Genomic DNA, 26,687 nt, shown 5'->3' with positions numbered 1-26,687 from the left:
TTAGCTGTAGCTTATCTTCTATGATCCAATGTTAAAAGTTTTCTTGCTAAAAAATGAAGTACCAGGGATGCCTGAGTGGCTTAGCGGTTGAATGTCTGCATTTCACTCAGGGTGTGATCCCAGGTCCCAGGATTGAGTCCCACGTCAGGCTCCCTGCCATGGAGCCTGCTTCTCCTACTGCCTGTGTCTCTGCCTCTCTCTCTCTCTCTCATGAATAAATTTTTAAAAAATTAAAATAAAAAATAATTATCAGTCTGAAATGTAAATATTGTCAAAAATTATGAGACATACTCTGGGTAATTATGAAAACTCATATAGCATAGTGGGAATAGAGATAAGTGATCATTCAACACATGTCTTAGTGCAAAATAGTGCCAGGTGTACCTGAACTTCGAATTAAGTCTGTGACATTTCCAGCTCTAAGTGCAGGTTTGGTCTCTGTGAAAGAAGGCAAAGCCAGGGCAGACTTTGGTTTTAGATGCAACGGTTCACTGCATCCCTTCCAGCAAAGGTCACACCACATCTGCTTCTGGGAGTTTATGACCTAAAGACAATCTGAACTCTGTGCGTGCTGGTAGCAGAGATTGTTTCTAGGAAAGGGAACTGGATAAGAGATACTTTATCACATTTTGTTTTTTTGTGTTTTTTTTTTTTTACCTTTTGAAATTTATACGTATATATAACTATTCAAAAAGTGTATTATTTTTTAAAGAATGTATTATGCAGCCCAGTGTATTGTGGTGGGTGGTGAAGGTTGAAGGGATGAAGGTTCTTTATCCCTTCTTCCAGGTTCCGGTAGAAAAAGAAGGCACTGGCCCCTCAGGGGAATCCCTTGCCTGGCACCACTGGTGCTTACTGGCAACAGAGAGATCATACAACTGGAGGCACTAAGGGATTTGACGTAAGAGAGAACATCAAACATCCTGAATGCTAAAAGGACACCCCAAAAAGAGAAAAGGAAGAAGACCAAGCTCTGTCATGTTTATGTATTTTGTAAACTGAGTAATATAAAACTGAAGAGAAATAGAAACAAACTGCAAAGGCCAATTATTACAATCCAGAGAGGATGCCTACTGTAAAAATAGTATATTAACAATAATTTAAGTCTAAACCCCACTTATAAAAATATTTACAAAAAAAACAATAAAAAAAGACAAGATTTGGCTGAGGATAGGCGGAGAGGAGTAAGAAAATTAAAGTATTAATGTTCCAAATAACTAGGAGAGAAAACATAATCCAAGCAACGAAAGACAAAAGGAAACAGGACAAAATATACCAAACAAAATGATCAAAACAAAGTATTATTAATGTTAACAAAGCTGCAAATTAAGCTTTCCAATTACCGCCCCCCCCCCCCAAAAAAAAATACCTGATTGGGTTAAATAACTAAATCTGACACCTAAAACCAAGACAAACACACACAAATTATTTTGCTAAAGCATCCAAAAAGAAAACAATGGTGGCAATGTTAATAAAGAAATATATTACAAGGTGAAAAAGGAAGGGTCATTTCATGTTCACAATAGACATAATTAACATGAATATTGAATCACGGGGCTTCAAAATGTGTAAAAAGAGTTAAAATTACAAGAAAACTCAAGAAGAAATAAAATGGTAATAGACTGGAACCTAGTCACCTGTACCACTTGGGTGTTCATTAGCTGAAAGGGACTTACACAACTTTTAAACAAGAAGGAATATCGGGAACCACAGAACAGAAAGAAGCCAGGGCCCCTGTAGGCAGGATGCTAAGGCAGACACCTTGGATGTGCCCGGACTGATTATCTACAAACGCAAGCCTGTCAGCCGATGGGGATGCTGGTTGGCAGTAGCCTGAGGCTCTCGGTGCAGGGTCTGGACAAGTTCCTGCCTGCTCACCACAGTTCCTAAGCCAGCTCCACGTGCCAGAATAAATGCTAACGCCACCCAGGCACACGGAGCTGCTCCTTTCCCTTTAGGCTGCAACACAACCCATTGCCAGGCAGGGGCCCTGAGGCTTCCACTGGCCTCTCATCACAGACATCTTGGTGTCCAAGCCCCTGGAGTGATTTCCGTACTCTCCAACCCGGATGCCAGGTAAGTGAAAACAAAAGTAAGATTTAACTATGCCCATCTGATATATTTAAAATTTATATAAGGGGACACCGGGTGGCTCAGCGGTTAAGCATCTGCCTTAGGCCCAGGGCATGATCCTGGGATCCTGGGATCGAGTCCCACATCAGGCTCCCTGCATGGAGTCTGTGTCTCTGTGTGTCTTTCATGAATAAATAAATAAAATCTTATAAATAAATTAATTAATTTTAGATAATAGGGATCCAGACTATTGATTCATTCCTGGGGCCGGCTTGTTCAACAAATTTGGAAGACATACAACATTGACACATTTTCTGATAAATTGTGCATTGTGAGCTACATAATAAAACAGTTGCATCTGACCTTAAAACATGGCAGTAGGAAGAAAATAAATGTTTTAAAAGATGAACACATTTCAAAAAACTTTAAAAATAAGAGATGAACACATTTCACCATCTCCCCTTTCCTAACCGAGTGAAAATATGCTACACATTTCCAAAAATCAACCCCCAAAATTACACTTAAAGCGATTCTTCATCTCAAATAACTAGGGCAAATCATAAGTAATGAAAAACATGGTCCATTCATAATAAAGTATGGGGCTGACCGCTGTAAGAAGACATTCAAACGCTGTCTCATGCATTTAGTCAAAGTGGATATTTTATTTCCCAAACCACCATTTGTCAAATAAACTGCAGAAACTATAAAGCTGAAGGATAAAACTTCAAATAAGAATTCATACTCCAAGCAAGTAAGAATCTTTCAATTTTTATTTCTAGGATACATTCATCTGGAACCTTTTTTGTTGCTTTACAATTTTCCCCCTAAGAGAAATGAATACAATAAAAATATAATCCAACTACCAGCAATGTTTGTAACCAGAAAAGAATCTAAAATCTCTGGTGTGATAATATAGGATTTTTTTTTAAAAAATATAAACTTCATACCAGAAATAAAGCCTGAATATTCTCTTTTTCTTTAAAAATATAATTTTTCCTTCTTAGCTCTTCCATGTAAATCTTATAATCAATCATTTAGTTCTACAGTCTATTTTTTAAACTAGTAATTGTAACACTATAGCAGTTTTTCCCTACTTTGTATCCTGTTCTGTAGTGTGACATTAACTAATAATTGCAGAAGTGTTTACAAAGAGAGATGCCACTAGGTTGTAGCAAGATTCTTCAAGATATACTGATCATTAAAAGAAAAAAAAATCCCCATTAGCAAACTGAAACCTACTTAACAAACTGCATTTTATTTATGAAATTAGAAAATGTGTATAAAGCACTTTTGCAAACTTTGTAAAGCTCTAACGGAAAACATTTTTAAAATCTGTTTTAACTACAAAGGCTGCTGACTGAGCTAGAATGTCAGGGACAGAAGGTTCTGTGAAGTCTTTTTGTTGTTGTTCTTAATTACTTACACTTGGGGAAGGAGAGATTATAAACTGCAAAGAAGCTAGGGGGATGGGTACAAGAATATCTCACAAAGATTGACTGGTTTGCAGTGATAGGTGACTGTTTTTCTTAACCGAGAATAAAGACCAAAGGACATAGGAGTAGACCAATATTTTACACTAGACTGAGAAGTCAAGCCATTTGTCTCCAACTAGGAACCAGAAATAAGAGAAGTGAGGCTTTTCCCCACTTCTGACTAGCTCGATGCAGAGCTTCATTACCTACAGTCCATTTTAAAAACAGTATTCCAAACCCAAACATAAATGGTCTGGGAATGGTTTCTTTAGTTTAGGAAAATAATCAAAAAGCCATAGATAACAACATACCTGAACCAGAGTTGACAGCTTTCCTACCTCTAAATAAATAGCATTGTCCTTAACAACTTTTTAGGGTATTATGTGTGTTACAGAAGTCAAGCAAAGAGCAAATTCTGGTAACAAAAATAATCCCAGGGAGGGCTTCCTTGTTTGCTAGAATGCAAAACAGATGTTAAGAGAAACTTCTTTCCATGAGCTATCCTAGTGAAACTAGAAAGGCTATGAAGACAGCCCCAGCAATGATGGGCTTCAGAAATCTGGTCATCTGTACCCAGATGGGATAAAAATAAAGTATCCTCAATTATCTAAAGGATGAGTGAAGTGTCAAGAGGAACTGGGTCTGCGTTATTGCATTAAAAAAGCTTTGAGCGAGTCAGGCATGCTGGAAGAGGCTACCACTTGGGGCTTTGGAGCCTCCTTTCTAACAGTTTCGCAACAATCTTCTTCCATGGCTCTCTGGGAGCAGGCCTAGCTCAGCACAGGGAATGGGGCTAAGCACCTTATAACCTCTTTTGCCCCTCTGATGAGCTTACTCTTCTTACTGCCTTCTTTCCCCCAAGAGAATATTCAGGCCAATTTGTTTTTGTTTTTTCTGCATTAGTAAGAATAAACTAGCAATTTGGAATACCCTTAACTCTCATTGCGTATTTCATATTAGTATATGATACCTTGAATAATAATGTAGAACTTTAATGTCTTTTACATAAGAATCAAACAAGCCTATGCCATAGTTTGATGATTCTACATTAATAATATTTAGCTATGATATGTAAAAAACTACTTTTGCCAAGGTTTTAACTATTGGACTTTAAACCAATTTCAATATTCCATGGGAAAGGTCATTTATATTAGAGTAACATGCCATGTTTTCTACGTACAACAACAAAGTAAGTTTTTTTTTTAATGTACATATATTTTTTAACCAATACACTCCCTTTTACAGTCACACCTTCAGCCCAACATTTAAAATATAAACCCAAACTGTCAAGGAAAAAAGAACAGTGGACCAAATGACAGTATCATTTAAATGTAACAATAATGCAAGAAAAGGTGAGCATCAAGACTTAAAAAATAAACAGTCATTGGAAATCTGCTCATATGCCTGTGTTCAGACATGAACCTCAAACAAAACAGATCCCACTATTAGACAACTCATTCCTTTCTCATTTACTCACTCCACGATGCATGTCTCACTATTTTTACTGAGGTCTATACAGTGATTAATTATCCTAAAGAGCGGAGATTAATATTCAATATACAGCCTCGTCCAGAACTGGCATATGCTCCCAACAATTGTTTTTGTATGCTCCCTGAATTATAAAACAGTCTAATTTTTTAGGAGCATAAAAAAGAAAGGGCTTACATCTATTCATATACATTGTGCATTAAATGTTACTAAGTTAAGACAGTAAGGTGGAAAAAGGAATAGAAGGGTACAGTAAATTTTCTTTAAAACAATTCCATTACATTAGATAGTACTGTCAATGATACGTATTTATTTTAACCAGGTTATGAAAAAAAGGAAAGAATTATTTATCAGAATTTGTATCCATTTCTTGGAGAAACTAATGATAAAACTTTAAATATACATATTTATTTGTATATTTATTTGAAGAATCTTTGGTAGCAATTGTGTTTCTTCCACATTATAGGACTTTTCAAAATAAATGTCAAAATTTATTTACTAATCAGCATATGAAAGATAAATTATGGTACTATTCTTTTGGTTTTCCTATAAACCCATTAACTTGCACTAATCATGCACTTAAACACAGTTATCTGTTTAACTTATGTACATATAAAATGAGAGACTAATACCAGAAAGACAGTAATGAGAATCAATGACAAAACATAACAATGACAACTGTTCTTAAGTAATTTATTTTTAAATTATAAGATTTACAATGCTTTGATTATGCAAAATAGTATAATGGAAATTAAACCAAACTGATAAACCAAAAGAGAAAGAAAACTTACTTTTCTTGAATATCAGTACTTAAACCATCATTATAAGTATCTGATGTCCCAACCACGTCTTATGTAGACATAAGTATAATTCAAACGTTTCACTTGTGGGTTTAATTTCTCATTTTCAACTTTTATGAACAGAAATGTAATTTATTTCAAATTCTATTATACCTATTATAGTGTTTATACTGCAACAGCAGCATCTCTCAGTGTGCAATCAAATGTGGAACACAGTTTTTAGCTTTCAGCCACAGACAGAAATTATACACTGTGTTCGGTACAACAGAGTACATTATATTAACCAGAGCATAGAGTTTAGTACATTTATTGCAGGGTTGGTACTTCTTTCCATTTGAACTGAACCAGTTGAGCTTCTGAGATGACATATTACTGCTGTGGATAGTAAGACTGCTGTGGGGGCTGAGGGAAGGGGTATGAAGGCTGCTGGGGTCCTGGGTATGGAGCCTGTCCAGGGCTCTGGTGATACACTGGCGGATATGGCATATTATACTGGCCGTATGCGTAAGGATTATAGCCCATGGGCATGGGCATTTGGCAATACCTGATGGAAAGAAAACAAACAAAAACATGGATTGGTAAATCAAATACTGGAAAATGAAACATAATAATTATTCTAAAACCAAGTTTTTTTTAAGAAAGTCATTTTCTCTTTTTCTCAGTCCAGCAGACAACAGTAGGAAGAAAAAACAACTATTTCAAGGTACTTATTAGAGAATAGTGTTCCTATCCTATTAATACTTGAGATGAAAGAATATTGAGTGTTTAATACTATCCCAAAAATAATAGTGTTGATGGAAATAAGACTATTCAACTGTTAACAAGGAATAAAAATGGGGATGCCTGGATGGCTCAGTGGTTGAGTGTCTTCCTTCAGCTCAGGACGTGATCCCAGGGTCCTGGAATCGAGTCCCTATTGGGCTCCCCTTCCCTGCAGGGAGCTTGCTTCTCCCTCTGCCTATGTCTCTGCCCCTCTCTCATGAATAAGTAAATATCTTTCTTTAAAATTTCTTTAACAAGGAATAAAAATGAGAACCCTCTTTTTAATGTAGCAACTTAAAATTCCTAATTCACAAGATTCAATATTCACTCTTATGCACATAAATTCACTGTTAACAAAGTTTTAATATTAATATTTCAAAGAATGTACTTACAAAGCAAAGTTTGGAGCACATCTTAAGAGGTAGTCAAATGTCTGGATTTTTAAGATTAAAAAATTATCACAAAGAAAGCTTTTCTTTAAAGAAAGCACATGCCATAATTAGATATAGTCATGTTCAACAGTCTTTCAGAATGCCAATGTTTCAAGGTACAGGTACATAAACAAGGCCTTATCTGTCTTGCTATGCTAAGTCCAGAAAAGGTGCCAATCCACTTATCACCAAAATAAAGATGACCAAGGAAACATATACTGCATTCCATAAAGAAGAGATGTATTTAAGATAAGCCCAGCACATAACAATTAAAAACATAAACAAGAAATGGTCAAATTAGTGCCTATAACATTATTTTTATTTGTGTAAGCTGATAATGTAGCTTATTCATTCATGATACCTTCATTCAGAGAAGAGGTGACCCTGTTTTTAAAAGATTAACCGGTACTAGAAACATTAGTCAATTCATTCACATATGCAGTTTCAGCCTTACCCGGGATATCCTGGATAGGTAGGATATGGGGGTCCCTGGGCCTGTGGAGGGGGAGCTGCTGAGCCAGGAGCATGTGATGGAGCTGGTGGGGCTGTGCCCGTCCCCACCGGAGCCGGAGCAGTAGCAGGAGGAGTTCGATTTGCTGGAAGCACAGGAGGTGGAGGCCGGGCTGGGGGTTGGGGCTTAGCAGGCTATAAGAAAAAGTCAACACTGATGACAAAATGTTTCATGTTTCTGTCAAATTACAATTACTATCAGTTAAAATAAATAAGAGCATATGAGAAACTCTAGAATCCAACCAAATATATTTCTAATTTCCATTTTTAAATGTTGACTTATTACTCTAGAAATGTATCATAGCTGAGGAGTAATTCTCTAATTTGTGTATATTCCACAGCTACTGTTCTCTTCCTGATGCCTAATATTTAATCATTTACTGCTTATTACTGCTCCCATCAATGGTTAGACATTTGAGATGGGAGGAAGGAACAAATCAGGTACAGTTTATTACTATAATCTCCTCCTGGCCACAAAATTTTTTTTTTTTTTTTTTTTTTTGGCCACAAAATTTTTATACAAACATTTCAAACACCCAAAAACTTAAAAGAATAGTATAATAAACAAGCATAGATTTACCAATTAAATACAGTAATTATTAACATTTGGCCATGTTTACTTTTATAGCTATGGCCATGTATTTATCAAACTACATATTTGCAGAACCATGTGAAAGTAAGCTGCAAACTTCATGACTAAAAACTGTAAAGCTAGGGATGCCTGGGTGGCTCAGCGGTTTGGCGTCTGCCTTTGGCTCAGAGACTGATCCCAGATTCCCAGGATCGAGTCCCACATCGGGCTCCCTGCACGAAGCCTGCTTCTCCTCCCTCTGCCTATGTCTCTGCCTCTCTCTGTCTCTCTCATGAATAAATAAATAAAATCTTTAAAAAAAAAAAAAAAAACTGTAAAGTTCTAAAGACTGTACCATACAAGTCCTAATATTCTCTTACATAATCACAATACCATTTCTCCCTAAGGAAATGAACAATTATTTCCTAATGTCATCGAGTATCCAATCCATATTCAAGTTTCCCTACTTGTCACCAAAAAAAGCTCTGAAATGAGTTTTTATGAACCAAGATCCAATAGAGGTTCATGTAGTGTGATTATTATGAATCTTTGCTCTCTTTTAAACCAGAATGCCCCACACCTATTTTTTTCTTTCCATGACATTCACTTTTAGAAAAGACAAAGTCAAATGTCTCACTTGTTTTATCACTATATTTGCTATAAACTGAAAGGTGGTTCTAAAGATTTGACTAGATTCAAGTTAAACCTTTTCTGGCACGAATTCATGAATGATGCTGAGTTATATTACAAAACATCAGAAGGTTGGTCACCTGATGAAAACGGGTAACCACCGGATCTTTCCAATGTAAAGCCTCCTGTTTTATCTTACAGCGAGCAAGCAAACTTTAAAAACTGTGCTTGCGGGATCCCTGGGTGGCGCAGCGGTTTGGCGCCTGCCTTTGGCCCAGGGCACGATCCTGGAGACCCGGGATCGAATCCCACGTCGGGCTCCCGGTGCATGGAGCCTGCTTCTCCCTCTGCCTGTGTCTCTGCCTCTCTCTCTCTCTCTCTGTGTGACTATCATAAATAAATAAAAAAAAATAAAAAATAAAGAAAACTGTGGTTGCTATTTTTTATATTCCCCAAATGAATGAGACCATGTAATGTTTGTCCTTCTCCGATTGACTTATTTCACTCAGCATAATACCCTCCAGTTCCATCCACGTCGAAGCAAATGGTGGGTATAAAAAATAGTGAAAGGGAATAAAGGGGAAAGGTGAAAAAATGAGAGGGAAATATCAGAAAGACAGAACATGAAAGACTCCTAACTCTGGGAAACGAACTAGGGGAGGTGGAAGGGGAGGTGGGCGGGGGGTGGGGGTGACTGGGTGACGGGCACTGAGGGGGGCACTTGACGGGATGAGCACTGGGTGTTATTCTGTATGTTGGCAAATTGAACACCAATAAAAAATAAATTTATGAAGAAAAAAAAAAAAAAACTGGTTGCTTACTAACCGGCATGGTTCTTGGCGCTGGTGTTGGAGGAGCTGGCGCATGTCCCCCTGCTGGAGAAGACTGGTATGCAGGTGTAGGAATTGAAGGAGCACTAGGTTCTCTGGCGATGCTTTGTTGCAAGTCCCTTATTAAAGACAAAAGTGTTAGGAATTAACAATTTTAAAAAACAACACATAAAATACCAGGTCTTTTAAAAACTTTTCTTCTCTTTACATATGAAACAGAAAATAGACTCAAAACAATGATGGTATTTTAAAATATACATTTCTGTTCTTGACTAGAACTAACTTAAATCTTTTTTCCTAGTATTCAATAAAATGAAGTTAGTTCTTTTTCTATTTCTGAAGGACTAGGAAAAAGGTAAACTTTTTCAGAGATCACAGTTATAGCTGGAGTAAGGAACACGTCAAACTGGGAAAGCATTTTAAAAGACTTCCTACTCTCTAGTAAGAAGTCATCCTCTAGATGGGAAACTCCTAACATAACTAACTAGCCTATCTAAAAGTTATCAGAAAACCACAACTGCTCACAGTCAGCTAGCTATATATAGCATATTGGTGTTTATAGAAAACAAAACACAACAGGTGAGAAAGCTAACCTATTCAAACCATTATGCAAATTTCTTGATGAAAATTTTCTGAAGATATTAAAGAAACGCAGCACTGAGATATTTTATGTTAAAAGATCATGGGGTGCCTGGGTGGCTCAGTTAAGCGTCTGCCTTCAGCTCGGTCATGATCCCAAGTCCTGGGATCAAGACCCACATCAGGCTCCCTGCTCAGCAGGTAATCTGTTTCTTCCTCTCCCTCTGCCCCTCCCCCTGCTCTTGAGAGCTCTCTCTCAAATAAATAAATAAAATCTTTAAAAAGAAGATACCTCATAATCTATAACTAAGGTAAATGCATGATAAGATTGTTGAAAGGACTATTAAAATTTAGTATTAAAATTTAGAAAAATATTTTAAAGTCCCCTCTAATAATACATTGGAATCCATCCCAAAATCTCACTAACCAAAACCCTAAAGTAAAATGCACTCTATGGGGATGCCTGGGTGGCTCAGCGGTTAAGTGTCTGCCTTGAGCTCAGGGCGTGCTTGTGGGTTCCTGGGATCGAGTCCCACATCAGGCTCCCTGCGAGGAGTCTGCTTCTCCTTCTGTCTGTGTCTCTGACTCTCTTTGTGTGTCTCTCGTGAATAAATAAAATATTTTTTTAAAAATACACCCTATGAAACACATGGTATCGATCAACTTCTACCTGCACTGATTCATATAAACAGATAAGTAAATGTGGCAAGCCCTGTGTCTGCAACACCACCTGTTGCCGAAGTAACAATTAACTGCAACTCCCAGAGTCCCCCGGACCATGCTTTCACTCTCAAATTAGTCACTCTCTGTATAAAGAAAGCTAATACACATTTATCAAGAAACCAAAAATACTTCTTAACGTTTGAAGTTTATAATAAGTGCTTACAACATAAAGTTTTTAATCAATATTTAAATTCAAAAAGGTCACATGTTGAAATAATTTATGCATATATCTCATATACACTAAATATATTTAATCATATTGAAATTTTTTATAATTCATATAATTACAATTAGTTATTTAGGTATTTGAGTATATTAAAAATATATCTAACATATGTAATTATATCATAAAACCTTAACATAATATTTTTATCTTTGGTAAACTCCAGAGATGGTTGCAATAGACAACAAACTTACAGGACAAAAGAAAATTTCCTATATAACTCAAAGTTATTAAATCATAAGACTAGTATCATAAACAAAAATACATGAAATAAAATCCTACTAGTATTTCGATGCCAACAACCATCATTACTGACATTAGTTTTAAATCATTAGTGAAAAGAAGGTAAAGTTCAGAGTAAAATATTTATTCTTTTTGCATACTTACTATAAAGAAGACATATAAGTCATGAAGAAAATGAAAATTAAAACCACAATGAAATAACACTACACACCCACCAGAACAGCTAATGGCAAAAATATAGAGCAACCAACTCTCATACACTACTAGTAGAAATATAAATTAGTACAACCACTTTGGAAAACCAGTAGTTTCAACTGAAGTTCAATATGCATATATACCGTCTCACCTAGCAATCTCACTCTTACAGCACCAGGCCGTGAGGAAGAACCAGGCTTGGGGTGCTCAGGCCATGCCCCTCGTACTAGTTCCTCCTCAGATGATTCAAAGAGATCACCCTTGGTCAAGACTACACTGGGACGACCAGCTGCCCCCCCGTTTTGGCAAGCCAGATGGGCTAAGGGGCCGGGGACTAGGTTCCCCTGAACCAGGCCCACCCCGTACCTGGGCCAATCTATGTCTTACAGCAGCCAAAAAGCCCCAGCTGGTATCTCTGAGGCAGAGGAAGTAGCCTTGCAGCCATTACTGACACCCAAAGATGAAGTACAGCTCAAGACCGCCTACAGCAAATCAAATGGGCAGCCCAAGAGTATAGGCTCAGCTTCCCCTGGCCCAGGCCAGGAACCTCTCAGCAGCCCCACAAGGGGCGGAGTCAAGAGGTGTCAGGGGTGGGTGGTACCACCTATGAGATTTCTGTGTGAGCCTTGGGCACCTCCCTTCCCCCCCACGCCTCTGCGCCTACACCAAAGGGCCCCAGCTGGCCACCTTCTTTTCCTCAAGGGGCTCCCTTCCCCTGCATGGACATTTTTTTAAACCACCGATTCCAAGAGGATGAGGAGCGTTTCATAAAATGCAGCGGGGTTGGGGAGTCAGAGAGTTGGGGCCCTGAGACTGGGGTAGCAACCTTTTAAGACCTTCCCCCTCCTCAACCTCTGGACCAGACTCAGTGGACATTTGTGCAATTGCTCGCCCTGGAGGGAACCAGATCATTTTTAAACCAGAAATAATTTTTTTATTATTGTTATGGATTCTATTTTTTTCCTCTCTGCGTTACCAGGTGTGTGTGTACATATATATATATTATAAATATCAAAGAAATTCTATATCTATCCTGGGATGGGAAAATGAGGGAGGGATATGTAGAAGCAGGGGTATCTTACTCTTCCCATTCCGCAGACCAGCAGGAAAGCAGCAGGGACATCCATCAAAGTCTTCTTTTTCCCAGTGGTTCCCTCTCTTTTGTCCCAGTTAACAACTGAGGAAAGTGTACCCCCTGGTGTGGGTGCGTAGTGATCAGGAAAGAAAGCTCCAGAGAGGCGAGTCTGGGGTCTTGGTCAGAGGAGGGAAGGACTTGGAAAGGAGAGTTAGTTTTCTAGGTTCATTGGCACTTAGCTTCCCCAGGAAAGGGGTCACAGCCCCATGACTTCGGTGGTGGTGGGGAGATTCATAACACTCTGAAAATGACTTTTAACCAAGAAAAATACACTAGTGAGGGATTAATGCACCAATGAGGTATTCATGGTAAAAAAGAAATTGAAAATAAGTTACCAAGATGTGCAAGACAAAAAAGAAAAAAAGGAGAGAAAGATTGAGTTAATGTTTAAACATTACCTGCGAGGAGTGTGACCAAAGATCTCATACTGAGGATGTGTTCAAAGATTTTATGATGACCAAAAATGTGAGAATTAGGAAACTTTGGTCCTTTTGAAGGCTTGTAAAATGTACTTGTTAGTCTCCTGCTTTAGCTACATTTTACCCCCATTCTGCAAACCTCTTGAAAGTTCCAGAATAATAATTTTCTAGAGGGAAGTGGCTGGTGTGTAAACGGCAAGTTGGGTTTGCTGTAATGGCATATGAACCATCCCTCTGGTGTCTTGTCTTACTGTAAAGAGACATTATTGCTTCCTTTCTCGTAACCACGTCTTCTCTCCTTGATCTTTTCTCATGATACGTGTACATTCTTTTATTCATTGAGCTACCAAATAAAAGTTGAATTATGAAAAAAAAAAAAATCTCACCTAACAGCACCACATGTATCTGCTCAGGATCTAGAACTAGTCCATGTGGCTATTAAACACATGAAATATGGCCAGTGTGAACTGAGACATACTGTAAGGGGAAATTACACACCAAATTTCCAAGACTTAGTCTGAAAAAAGGTAAAATATCTCATATATAATTTTTATAATTATATGCTTAAATTATAATATTTTGGGTATTACCAGCCTAAACAAAATATATTTTTGAAATTAACTTTACCTATTTGGCTTTTAAAATGTGGCTACTGGAAATTTTAAATGGCGTATGTTGCTGCATAGTACTTTCACTACACAGATGAAGCTTTATTTATTTCATCAGCCCTGGACATTTGGTTTGTTTCTCTTCTTTTACCAGCAAAACTGAAGATTTATGTTTTAGAACATTCATGCTCACACTAGTCATAATATAGTGGCCAAAACTACGTACTACTCCAATAACAACAGTAGAATATATATGTAGCTCATGGCATATTCACACAATGAAATATGCCCAAATATGAAAATTAAAGATAAAAAAAAGAGAACTAAAGATATACAACTACACACAACTGTATGGATGAGTCTCACGAACACAATGCTGACTGTAGACTAGTTACAAAAGAGTACATGTGATTCCACTAATATACAGTGCAGAATAGGAGAAACTCATCTACATTCTCAGAGTAAGAACAATGGTTGCCCTGGGGAAAGTAGGTAATGACTGCATGGATGATGCTCCTGTGGTGCTGAGAATGTTCTGTGAATTGATCATTGCTGTATTCAGTTTGTGAAAGTTCAGTAAGATGTACGCTTATGTATACTTTTGTTGTGTTTTTATTTAATACTCAATAAACATGCTTTAAGGAACTTAGGCCCTCAGTATTAAGAGTGATTTTAACAAAATAAACCCTCAGATTTTTAAAAGCTAATGTTATGTCTATTCAGCCTACTTTCCCATCCTTCATTTACCTTTTCATCACCAAGCTAAAACCACTTGACAAGTAGATGACTATCTCAGAACTGATTTTGTTCATAGTATAAATATAGAAATACACATGCAAATAGTAACAACCTAATTTTCAAGCTAGAGATATGAATTATGAAATATTTGAAAATGAAAATATCCCCAAATTTCTTCCTAAGCCATGAACTCCTACTACACTACACAATTCTAAAAACAGGTATGTTAGCCTATAATACACTGAAGATTTAAGTGGAGAAACTAACAGTACATACAACTAGAAAGTATATTATCATGGACAACAAAATGATTCCAACGAGGGGTTGGCAAAACTTTTTGTGTAGAGAGCCAGACAGCAAGTATTTTCGGCTTCACAGAATATAAGGACTCTGTCACACACACAAGAATGCTGCTGTTAGTGCAAAGCTAGCCATAGAAAATACGTAAAACATGAAGAACATGGATGTGTTCCGGTAAAACTTTACAAAAATAAGCAGAGGGCTTGACTTGACCTGGACAGTGTAGTTTGCCAACCTCTAATCTAAACTAAGAAATCTTTTTTGGCTCTCACTTGGTCCTGAGCTACAGAATTTAACGGTCCTATACAGTCATCTCAATGGCAGCTGCTTATCTGGATGAAGGAAAGGAAAGGGGGCAAAAGGTCTTGCTCCAAGCCCCTCACCCTGCTTGCATCTGAGCCAGATCCATCTTTGTTTTACAAACCAGACTTCTCTTTAAGATGAAGCTTGAGCAAAAGGTCCTATAGCTTTTTTTTTTTTTTTTTTTAAGATGGGCAGCAGGGAATGTATCTGAAAATTCGACTGTAGAGTCAGAAAAATAAAAATCAGACTTGGATGAGGCTATAAAAACAGATGAAGTCCCATTAATTCTTTAATTTCACATAACTTTCTGAAAAGGTAATGTGTTCACTTGCTTCAAAAACTAAAAAGTGAGTGAAAGACTCTTATCTGCAAGTTCCCACTCCACCACTCACACCCCCAGATCCACACTATTCTTCCTTATGAAACTGACCAGAGCTTCCTGACATAAAAATAAGCCAATTCAAATGTATATTTTAGTTTCTCCCTTTTTACACAAAAAAAGCATACTTTATACTGTTCTGTACCTTTCTTCTTTACCATAACTATAACAAGAGTAATCATAACAAGACTAAATTTGGAGGGGTTTTTTTAAACCTCAGAAATCATTTAAAAAGCACTTTGAGGGGATCCCTGGGTGGCGCAGCGGTTTGGCACCTGCCTTTGGCCCAGGGCGCGATCCTGGAGACCCGGGATCGAATCCCACGTCGGGCTCCCGGTGCATGGAGCCTGCTTCTCCCTCTGCCTATGTCTCTGCCTCTCTCTCTCTCTCTCTCTCTCTGTGTGTGTGACTATCATAAATAAATAAAAAAAATTAAAAATAAATAAAAATAAAAATAAATAAAAAATGAAAAGCACTTTATTTGCTTTTTAAAGGTTTAGTAGAAAAACTGTAAAAACAACACTGCTCTTTCTTAGGAGGTGGAGAGAGGTAGCTCTTTGATAATTTCTCCAACAACTTCTATGAAGAACAGTTTAAATGTGAACAGAGGTGAATAACGGTTGGGTTAGCTGCGGGGCTCAAGAAAGACTTGTGAATAGAAGAGTCTTGAGTTCTTCCCTTTCATGACTAATGAGCATATGGTTCTGTATACACGTGCAGGACAGTCTGACTGGATATAAAATCCTTGGCTCTTACTTGCTTCCCTTGAGCTCCAATAGCGATCACTCCTCTCTCCTCTAGCATGCAGTGCTATGAACCTAAACTTTTCACCTTTTCATAAATGGACTTCATCTTTTTGCCCAATTGCCTAAAAGGATTCTGCCATTATCTTTTAAGGCTAATAATACGCCTTCGTGTTGACAGTTCTTATTCATTTTTCCTGACCATAAAATATATCTTTTCAACAAGCCTTTGCTTATTTTAGGAAAATATTCTTGAGTAATACTGTTAAATATTTCTTCTGTTCATGGTTTTGGTTTCTCTTCTTTCAGGGGAATTCAATTTTGCATATATTTGAATCTTCCTTGTCCATCATCTTGCTAATCTTTTTTAAATTTTTTTTTTTTTTGCTTTGGCTTTATTTTCTTTGATTTCCTCTTTTCTAATCTTTGTGTTCCTGCATCTTCTTCACTGTCTATTCTCCTTTTTGCTCCTTCCCATTTCATCTTGTATTAGTGATGGTTTTGTTCTTCTCTCTTCTACTTGTTTCCTGAAACCTGACACTTCACATTTTATCATGTCCTATCTCCTCACCATCTTTTTGGCTCTGGCATTTCTGTGTATCATATTCCTGAGGGTGGTTGCTTCCTAACCCTTTTTATTTTAATTCATGATGAAATATCCATTCAGAATTTTCATCTGTTCTGTGATGTTATTCTGGTGAATATTCTCCATTCTATTAGGTTTTATTAAAATTTGGTTCATTTTTTTCACCATTTTTAAGAATACTGTATCTCTGTACCAATGCTGTGTCAACTCTACTGGTCACTCAGCATGGAATGAGCCCTATCTGGTCCAGCTTTCTCAGCAGGCTCCTTCAGAAGGGCAATAAGCTGATGTTTTCTAAGCTATTCACCGTGTCTACTCAATATTCCGTACCTTCAGTTTTATATGTAAGGAACCTATTTGCTATTTCAAAGTAAACTACTTATGTTTATTGCTATTTCTGAGATCTGATATCCTGAACTGACATGTTATCATTTCTGTAACATCAGTGTGCTTCCGACACCTAAAGTTTCTACTCCTTTTTGTTTATTCTCAGATCATGCAGCTTGCTTATTGCTTTGGAAATGTCCAGGAGGAAAGGAAGGAAATTCCTACCTCATACTGCCAAGTTCATCACCCAAAGTCTCCACGAACAACTTTTCAAAAGAAAAGTACTCTACAATTTGATACACAAAATAAACTTACTTTAAGAGTTCATCTCTTTCTGTCTTCCGTGCAAACACTATATCACTGCATTTGTTCTGGAATCTGACCAAGATTTCAGTCAGCTCATTGTAAAACTGTAAGCAAAGAAGAAATACAAGTAATAAACCAGAACAATTTTTTAATCTAAAGAGGAACACAATCTAAAGCTCATTTGTTAATCACGACTAAAGCTAAGGAACTAAAATCCTCTTTAGGAGACAGTCATACTATGGAGGTTCACCTTTATATTAAATATGATCTAATATTCCTAAAAAAAATAAAAATAAATCATTTCTAGAGAACACTTGTCATCAAAAATTAAGTGGAACAAATTGTAAGTTTCATGATCATGAGTATGCTCTCAATCGCTAAAGAAAAGTCAATTACTTAATAAGGACATGAAATCTATTAAGTGAAAGGATTAGATTTGCACGTTCACTTCAGAAATACAAGCATCACTTCAGAAACCCTCAGAAGTACTTCCAAAGGCTCTCTGAAGAGTTTTCTCAGCTTATCTATTTCAACAAAGCGTTTTAAATCAAATTAAAATGGTGTCTTAGGGATGCCTGGGTGGCTCAGTGGTTGGGCTTCTGCCTTTGGCTCAGGGCATGGTCCCAGGGTCCCAGGATCGAGTCCCACACTGGGCTCCCTGCATGGAGCGTGCTTCTCCCTCTGCCTGTGTTTCTGCCTCTCTCTCTGTCTCTCATGAGTAAATAAATAAAATCTCAATAAAATAATAAATTAATAAAATAAGTGTCTTATTCTTCTATTTCCAAGGCTTTGTAGTATTTCTACCCGCTCTTCAGAGCTTTTACGTTATATCTACTGTATTTGTATCAAGATGACTTTATTCAATAATCATTATAGAGTTGAAACACAAGGTATCATGTATCTGAAAAACTTAAAAAATCACTTGTTCCCTCAAAAGCAAAGTCAATGGTAAAAACAAATATAATCATTCCCCCAAGCTATTAAGGAAAGGCAAAAAATAATTAACAATTTAGTAAGCACCCTGAGACTCAGGCAGATCACAAGTCTACCATTATCCATTAGCACCATCAGCACAGAGTATAAAGGCTATATATATACCCTCTCCTCTCTTCCCCATCACAGATCAGCTTTGACTACTCCCGTTCCCTCATAATCCACTCAAATTACTCAATTTCTATGGTGCCTGGGTGGTTCAGTCGATTAAGCATCTGACTCTTGATTTCAGCTCAGGTCATGATGTCAGGGCTGTCAGATGCCCCATGTTGGACTCTATGCTCAGCACAGAGTCTGCTTGTCCTTCTTCCTGCCCCTCCCATAAGCCCCTCCCCACTGCTTCACTTGAGCAAGCTCTCTTCCCTCTCAAATAAATAAAATCTTTTTAAAAAATTTTTTTATTAGTCAACTTTCTTTCTTTTCTTTCCCCCCAAAAAGTGTCACTAGCTTCTGACATCTCTATACGAGTTTTCTTTACCTGAAATTCCTATACCCTCTTTCTGCCTGGTAAAATATACAATTCATTCTTCAAACAGCCCCATGAAATATCACCACCTTCATAGGCTTTCTCTCACTTATAACAAGCCTCTCAGAAGCAAAAGTCATTAAAACTAGAAAGTTCAAGAATAATGTCCAACTAGAAACATTAACTTCTCAAACCGTATTTTCCCAGCTGTACTGCTTAACTATTTTTTTTTGTACTTCATACCTTTGTGCCCTCCTTCAAATTAGCTACAAGTTCAACAAAGTTGTCGTATGCGGTAGCTAAATTCTTCAAAACTTCTTCTCTTAAGTTAGCTTCATTATTAGATTGCTTCATTTTTGAAAATTCTTGGTGTGAGACCTTGTTAAAAGAAAGATCTTTGTATTTACATTTATTTACCAAATTAATAGAGTTCACAATATTTTTGATACTTTTCTAACTATATACAAAAATCATATATGGTTACATGCTGAAATTAGTTGAAATTTACAGAATATAATATTCTTTAGTGGTAACACAGTACTTTAAACCTTTTCTGAAAGTAAAAATACCACAAATTCAGCAGGTAACAAAACATAACCAATAATGATTAGATTTCTATTAATATGTAGCACTTACAAAAAACAAACTCCTAAACAGGTATTTAGTCCAGGTTTATCCTTCCTGTGATTTAAACATAAATCTTACTAAAGCATATAAATTTTACCTGAACATTTTTAAGAAGTTCTTCCTGTTTCTTTAGAGATTCTTGGACTTTAGTTGTAAGACCTCCATAGATTCGATCCAGTTCAGTGACAGAAAGAGCTTCCTCATTTATGACACCATCTTGAGCCAAAGCAGTCAAAAATTTGCTTGTCATGTCAAAATTCACTGATTTCAGGTCATTCTCCAGCCCTTCTCTTTCCTTCTTTACTTCATCGAGATTTGTCAATAAGGATTTTAAGACATTTACAACCTAAACAGTTAAAATAAAATACAAAAATCCCTTCATTCAATTGCCCAAAAAAACCCAGAAGCCAATTTCCAGAAGCGAATTATATACAAAGGTTCACTTAGGGTCAGATGATTTCTCAGAGAGCCAAGCATCAATTGTACATCAGGTTTACTTAGATACAGTCATTATACCTTTAGTGAACTCAGCTTGGAACAGCAGGCAGCAATTATGATAACAGTAGCAAGCACAATGATTTACTATGTGCCAGGGACTATCCTAAACACTTCACAAATATAATTTAATATAATCCTTCCAATATCCCATCAGGTATGTATTTATTACTTCTACTCCACAGATGCAGAAACTGGGTCTCAGCAAAGTTAAGTTATGCCTAAGGTTACACCGCTACTAAAGGAGCAGAAGCAAAATCTGAGATCTAAGTCAGCCTAACTCCAAAAATCAATCTCTTAACCACTCTATACTATATACCATGTCCCTGTCATGGCTTCAAGGTAGAAGAACATATATTTTTGTGAACTAAGGAGATACCTTATTTTTCCCAACTAAAGAGACACATGGAGAGACTGAAGGAGAGAGATACAGAGACAGACATGTGGATAGAAACAGAGATGCAGTTATATATGGAGCGAGCATCTTAGAGAAAGAAAAAGAGCCAGAGATACAGATAAAAAGCTATAAGGTATGTGTTTATTTTATACACTGGGAGAGGAAGAGAGAAAAGAGCTCTTGTACATCTCTTCATCTCTTCTTGTACATCTCTTGTACAAAACTCATTAAGAGTTTTGCATCTGATTCAGCCCAGGCAGTCTCTAACACCCACATGATTCATAAACAACCCTGTAGAGTAACAGTGTTACAGTGCCCAAGTGCCCTCCAATGCCACTCACAAGCTGCCCCCTTTCACACTCACGTCTCTGCACTTTTGCTAGGACCACCAGGGAGAACAGCAACTCCAATCTCTGTACTGTGCTTTCCCCTGATGATGCTCGAGAAGGTAAGCTGATGGGAAACACAAAGGAAGAAGGGGACACCCATGAACTCCATCTACATCTATCTTCTTACTGTGGCATTTCCAAATCCAATGGATATCCCCATCTACTGCCTGTTTTTAAGCATTTCTGTCCTTTGGAAAGTCTTCCTTTGAGAAAACTAAAGACCTGAGGAAAAATCTAAAATTTCTTCCAAATTTTGGCCTGTTTACCACCCATATCTGCTAAGTGTCCTATCTTAAATTCACCACCTTTTAACATCCAGTGTAGTGGAAAGAACTGTGACTCCTACAGGTCCAGAAGCCTCAAGCCCCAGACCCTCTCAACAGAAGGAAGAAGAGAAAAAAATCACACCTAGATGGAGATGGCAAGTCGGCTTCAGGGATCTAGTGGAATCTGATGTTCAACAACGTACATCAAAATCTTCTTTCCAAATGACTTCCAAGATAGATCATTAAATGAAAATAAAAGGTGCAAAAGCTACATATAGCATATTGCATTCTGAGTAAGAGAGAAAGGAAATCAGAAACAGACATGCACACATAATATATTATGTATATATGTAGGCATATGTATTTTTTACAAAAGGAAAAACACTAAAGACAAAACCAGAAACTAATAAATAAGGTTGCTTATAGAAGTGGATGGGAACAAGATGGAAAGAACAGAGATGAGATTTCTCTGCATGCACCTTTTGAATCATGAATTTTTACACATTCAAAACACAAAATTAGGAGGGAGGGGCAAGATGGCGGAAGAGTAGGGTCCCCATATCACCCATCCCCAACAAATTACCTAGATAACCTTCAAATCATCCTGAAAATCTACGAATTCGGACTGACATTTAAAGAGAGAACAGCTGGAATGCTACAGTGAGAAGAGTTCAGCTTCTATCAAGGTAGGAAGACGGGGAAAAAGAAATAAAGAAACAAAAGGCCTCCAAGGAGGAGGGGCCCCCGCGAGGAGCCGGGCTAAGGCCGGGGGGCTAAGGCCGGGGCGAATGTCCCCAGGACAGGAGAGCTCCATCCCAGAGAAGCAGGAGCTTCACCAATCTTCCCGGGCGGAAAGACACCCGCAGGGAGTTAGAGCAGGACCCCAGGAGGGCGGGGGTGCCCTCGGGCTCCCTGGGATACTAACAGACACCTGCGCCCTGGGAGAGTGCGCCGAGCTCCCTAAGGGCTGCAGCGCGCACGGCGGGACCCGGAGCAGCTCAGAGGGGCTCGGGCGGCGGCTCCGCGGAGGGGGCTGCGGGGCCGGAGCACAAATCCATCAGCACAGGCCCCAAGCACAGGGCGCCGGGACACAGCCCAGGATCCGGCCTCCCCCGGGGCAGGCAGAGGCCAGGAGGGCCCAGGACAGCAAGGACACTCCTGCCCCGAGCTGAGCAGATCAGCGGCCCCGCCCGGAGCCTCCAGGCCCTGCAGACGGAGGAGAGCTCTGGAGTTACTGCGGGAGCTGAATCCGGGGCTCTAGAGTTGGCCCCGCCACTGGGGTTGTTCCTCCTGGGGCCTCACAGGGTAAACAACCCCCACTGAGCCCTGCACCAGGCAGGGGGCAGAGCAGCTCCCCCAAGTGCTAACACCTGAAAATCAGCACAACAGGCCCCTCCCCCAGAAGACCAGCTAGACGGACAAGTTCCAGGGGAAGTCAAGGGACTTAAAATATACAGAATCAGAAGGTACTCCCCGCGTGTTTTTGGGGGGTTTTTTTTTTGTTTGTTTTTTTGGGTTTTTTTTTATTTGCTTTTTGATTTCTGTTTGCTTCCCCCACCCTTTTCTTTTTGCTTTCTTTTTCTATTTTTCTTTTTTTTTTTCTTCCTTTTTTTCTTTTTTCTCTTTCTCTTTTTTCTTTCTCTCCTCTCTTTTTCTCCTTTTCCCAATACAACTTGTTTTTGGCCACTCTGCACTGAGCAAAATGACTAGAAGGAAAACCTCACTCAAAAGAAAGAATCAGAAACCGTCCTCTCTCCCACAGTTACAAAATTTGGATTACAATTCAATGTCAGAAAGTCAATTCAGAAGCACTATTATACAGCTACTGGTGGCTCTAGAAAAAAGCATAAAGGACTCAAGAGACTTCATGACTGCAGAATTTAGATCCAATCAGGCAGAAATTAAAAATCAATTGAATGAGATGCAATCCAAACTAGAAGTCCTAACGACGAGGGTTAACGAGGTGGAAGAACGAGTGAGCGACATAGAAGACAAGTTGATAGCAAAGAGGGAAACTGAGGAAAAAAGAGACAAACAATTAAAAGACCATGAAGATAGAATAAGGGAAATAAACGACAGCCTGAGGAAGAAAAACCTACGTTTAATTGGGGTTCCCGAGGGCACCGAAAGGGACAGAGGGCCACAATATGTATTTGAACAAATCATAGCTGAAAACTTTCCTAATCTGGGAAGGGAAACAGGCATTCAGATCCAGGAAATAGAGAGATCCCCCCCTAAAATCAATAAAAACCGCTCAACACTTCGACATTTAATAGTAAAACTTGCAAATTCCAAAGATAAAGAGAAGATCCTTAAAGCAGAAAGAGACAAGAAATCCCTGACTTTCATGGGGAGGAGTATTAGGGTAACAGCAGACCTCTCCACAGAGACCTGGCAGGCCAGAAAGGGCTGGCAGGATATATTCAGGGTCCTAAATGAGAAGAACATGCAACCAAGAATACTTTATCCAGCAAGGCTCTCATTCAGAACGGAAGGAGAGACAAAGAGCTTCCAAGACAGGCAGGAACTGAAAGAATATGTGACCTCCAAACCAGCTCTGCAAGAAATTTTAAGGGGGACTCTTAAAATTCCCCTTTAAGTCCAGTGGAACAATCCACAAAAACAAGGACTGAATAGATATCATGATGACACTAAACTCATATCTTTCAATAGTAACTCTGAACGTGAACAGGCTTAATGACCCCATCAAAAGGCGCAGGGTTTCAGACTGGATAAAAAAGCAGGACCCATCTATTTGCTGTCTACAAGAGGCTCGTTTTAGACAGAAGGACACCTACAGCCTGAAAATAAAAGGTTGGAGAACCATTTACCATTCAAATGGCCCTCAAAAGAAAGCAGGGGTAGCCATCCTTATATCAGATAAACTAAAATTTACCCCAAAGGCTGTAGTGAGAGATAAAGAGGGACACTATATCATACTTAAAGGATCTATCCAACAAGAGGACTTAACAAACCTCAATATGTATGCCCCGAATGTGGGAGCTGCCAAATATATCAAGCAATTAATAACCAAAGTTAAGGCATACTTAGATAATAATACAATTATACTTGGTGACTTCAGTCTAGCACTTTCTACTCTCAATAGGTCTTCTAAATACATCTCCAAAGAAACGAGAGCTTTAAATGATACACTGGACCAGATGGATTTCACAGATATCTACAGAACTTTACATCCAAACTCAACTGAATACACATTCTTCTCAAGTGCACATGGAACTTTCTCCAGAATAGACCACATACTGGGTCACAAATCGGGTCTGAACCGATACCAAAAGATTGGGATTGTCCCCTGCATATTCTCAGACCATAATGCCTTGAAATTAGAACTAAATCACAACAAGAAGTTTGGAAGGACTTCAAACACATGAAGGTTAAGGACCATCCTACTAAAAGATGAAAGGGTCAACCAGGAAATTAAGGAAGAATTAAAAAGATTCATGGAAACTAATGAGAATGAAGATACAACCGTTCAAAATCTTTGGGATGCAGCAAAAGCAGTCCTAAGGGGGAAATACATCGCAACACAAGCATCCATCCAAAAACTGGAAAGAACTCAAATACAAAAGCTAACCTTACACATAAAGGAGCTAGAGAAAAAACAGCAAATAGATCCTACACCCAGCAGAAGAAGAGAGGTAATAAAGATTCGAGCAGAACTCAACGAAATCGTGACCAGAAGAATTGTGGAACAGATCAACAAAACCAGGAGTTGGTTCTGTGAAAGAATTAATAAGATAGGTAAACCATTAGCCAGCCTTATTAAAAAGAAGAGAGAGAAGACTCAAATTAATAAAATCATGAATGAGAAAGGAGAGATCACTACCAACACCAAGGAAATACAAACGATTTTAAAAACATATTATGAACAGCTATACGCCAATAAATTAGGCAATCTAGGAGAAATGGACGCATTCCTGGAAAGCCACAAACTACCAAAAAAGGAACAGGAAGAAATAGAAAACCTTAACAGGCCAATAATCAGGGAGGAAATCAAAGCAGTCATCAAAAAACCTCCCAAGACACAAAAGTCCAGGGTCAGATGGCTTCCCAGGGGAATTCTATCAAACGTTTAAAGAAGAAACCATACCTATTCTACGAAAGCTGTTTGGAAAGATAGAAAGAGATGGAGTACTTCCAAATTCGTTCTATGAGGCCAGCATCACCTTAATTCCAAAACCAGACAAAGACCCCACCAAAAAGGAGAATTACAGACCAATATCCCTGATGAACATGGATGCAAAAATTCTCAACAAGATACTAGCCAATAGGATCCAACAGTACATTAAGAAAATTATTCACCATGACCAAGTAGGATTTATCCCCGGGACACAAGGCTGGTTCAACATTCGTAAAACAATCAATGTGATTCATCATATCAGCAAGAGAAAAATCAAGAACCATATGATTCTCTCATTAGATGCAGAGAAAGCATTTGACAAAATACAGCATCCATTCCTGATCAAAACTCTTCAGTGTAGGGATAGAGGGAACATTCCTCAACATCTTAAAAGCCATCTACCAAAAGCCCACAGCAAATATAATTCTCAATGGGGAAGCACTGGGAGCCTTTCCCCCAAGATCAGGAACAAGACAGGGATGTCCACTGTCACCACTGCTATTCAACATAGTACTGGAAGTCCTAGCCTCAGTAATCAGACAACAAAAAGACATTAAAGGCATTCGAATTGGCAAAGAAGAAGTCAAACTCTCCCTCTTCACCGATGACATGATACTCTACATAGAAAACCCAAAAGCCTCCACCCCAAGATTGCTAGAACTCATAAAACAATTTTGCAGTGTGGCAGGGTACAAAATCAATGCCCAGAAGTCAGTGGCATTTCTATACACTAACAATGAGACTGAAGAAAGAGAAATTAAGGAGTCAATCCCATTTACAATTGCACCCAAAAGCATAAGATACCTAGGAATAAACCTAACCAAAGAGGTAAAGGATGAATACCCTAAAAACTATAGAAGACTTCTGAAAAAAATTGAGGAAGACACAAAGAGATGGAAAAATATTCCATGCTCATGGATTGGCAGAATTAATATTGGGAAAATGTCAATGTTACCCAGGGCAATTTAGACGTTTAATGCAATTCCTATCAAAATACCATGGACTTTCTTCAGAGAGTTAGAACAAATTATTTTAAGATTTGTGTGGAATCAGAAAAGACCCCGAATAGCCAGGGGAATTTTAAAAAAGAAAACCATACCTGGGGGCATCACAATGCCAGATTTCAGGTTGTACTACAAAGATGTGGTCATCAAGACAGTGTGGTACTGGCACAAAAACAGACACATAGATCAGTGGAACAGAATAGAGAACCCAGAAGTGGACCCTGAACTTTATGGTCAACTAATATTCGATAAAGGAGGAAAGACTGTCCACTGGAAGGAAGACAGTCCCTTCAATAAATGGTGCTGGGAAAATTGGACATCCACATGCAGAAGAATGAAACTAGACCACTCTCTTTCACCATACACAAAGATAAACTCAAAATGGATGAAAGATCTAAATGTGAGACAAGATTCCATCAAAATCCTAGAGGAGAACACAGGCAACACCCTTTTTGAACTCAGCCACAGCAACTTCTTACAAGATACATCCACGAAGGCAAAAGAAACAAAAGCGAAAATGAACTATTGGGACTTCATC

The 26,687-nt window shown here is 38.3% G+C and overlaps 1 protein-coding gene across 2 annotated transcripts in view; it reads right to left on the bottom strand.

The window, feature by feature from the left end:
* Positions 1–2,825: 2,825 nt before the first annotated feature.
* PDCD6IP (programmed cell death 6 interacting protein) overlaps positions 2,826–26,687 on the bottom strand; it is an 86,936-nt gene continuing 63,074 nt past the window's right edge. For both annotated transcript variants that reach the window (XM_038570338.1, XM_038570339.1), the window contains exons 13-18: positions 19,558–19,806; positions 19,077–19,211; positions 17,384–17,478; positions 9,563–9,686; positions 7,481–7,671; positions 2,826–6,377 (exon numbers count right to left, since the gene is read on the bottom strand). In XM_038570338.1, the coding sequence (XP_038426266.1) occupies positions 6,203–6,377; positions 7,481–7,671; positions 9,563–9,686; positions 17,384–17,478; positions 19,077–19,211; positions 19,558–19,806 (969 nt within the window). In that variant the 3' untranslated portion in view covers positions 2,826–6,202. The remainder of the gene's footprint in view (positions 6,378–7,480; positions 7,672–9,562; positions 9,687–17,383; positions 17,479–19,076; positions 19,212–19,557; positions 19,807–26,687) is intronic.

The sequence above is a fragment of the Canis lupus genome, chromosome 23, assembly GCF_011100685.1.
Source record: "Canis lupus familiaris isolate Mischka breed German Shepherd chromosome 23, alternate assembly UU_Cfam_GSD_1.0, whole genome shotgun sequence".
NCBI lineage: Eukaryota > Metazoa > Chordata > Mammalia > Carnivora > Canidae > Canis > Canis lupus.
The sequence above is the reverse complement of the archived record's forward strand: the minus strand, read 5'-3'. Positions and strand labels throughout refer to the sequence as shown.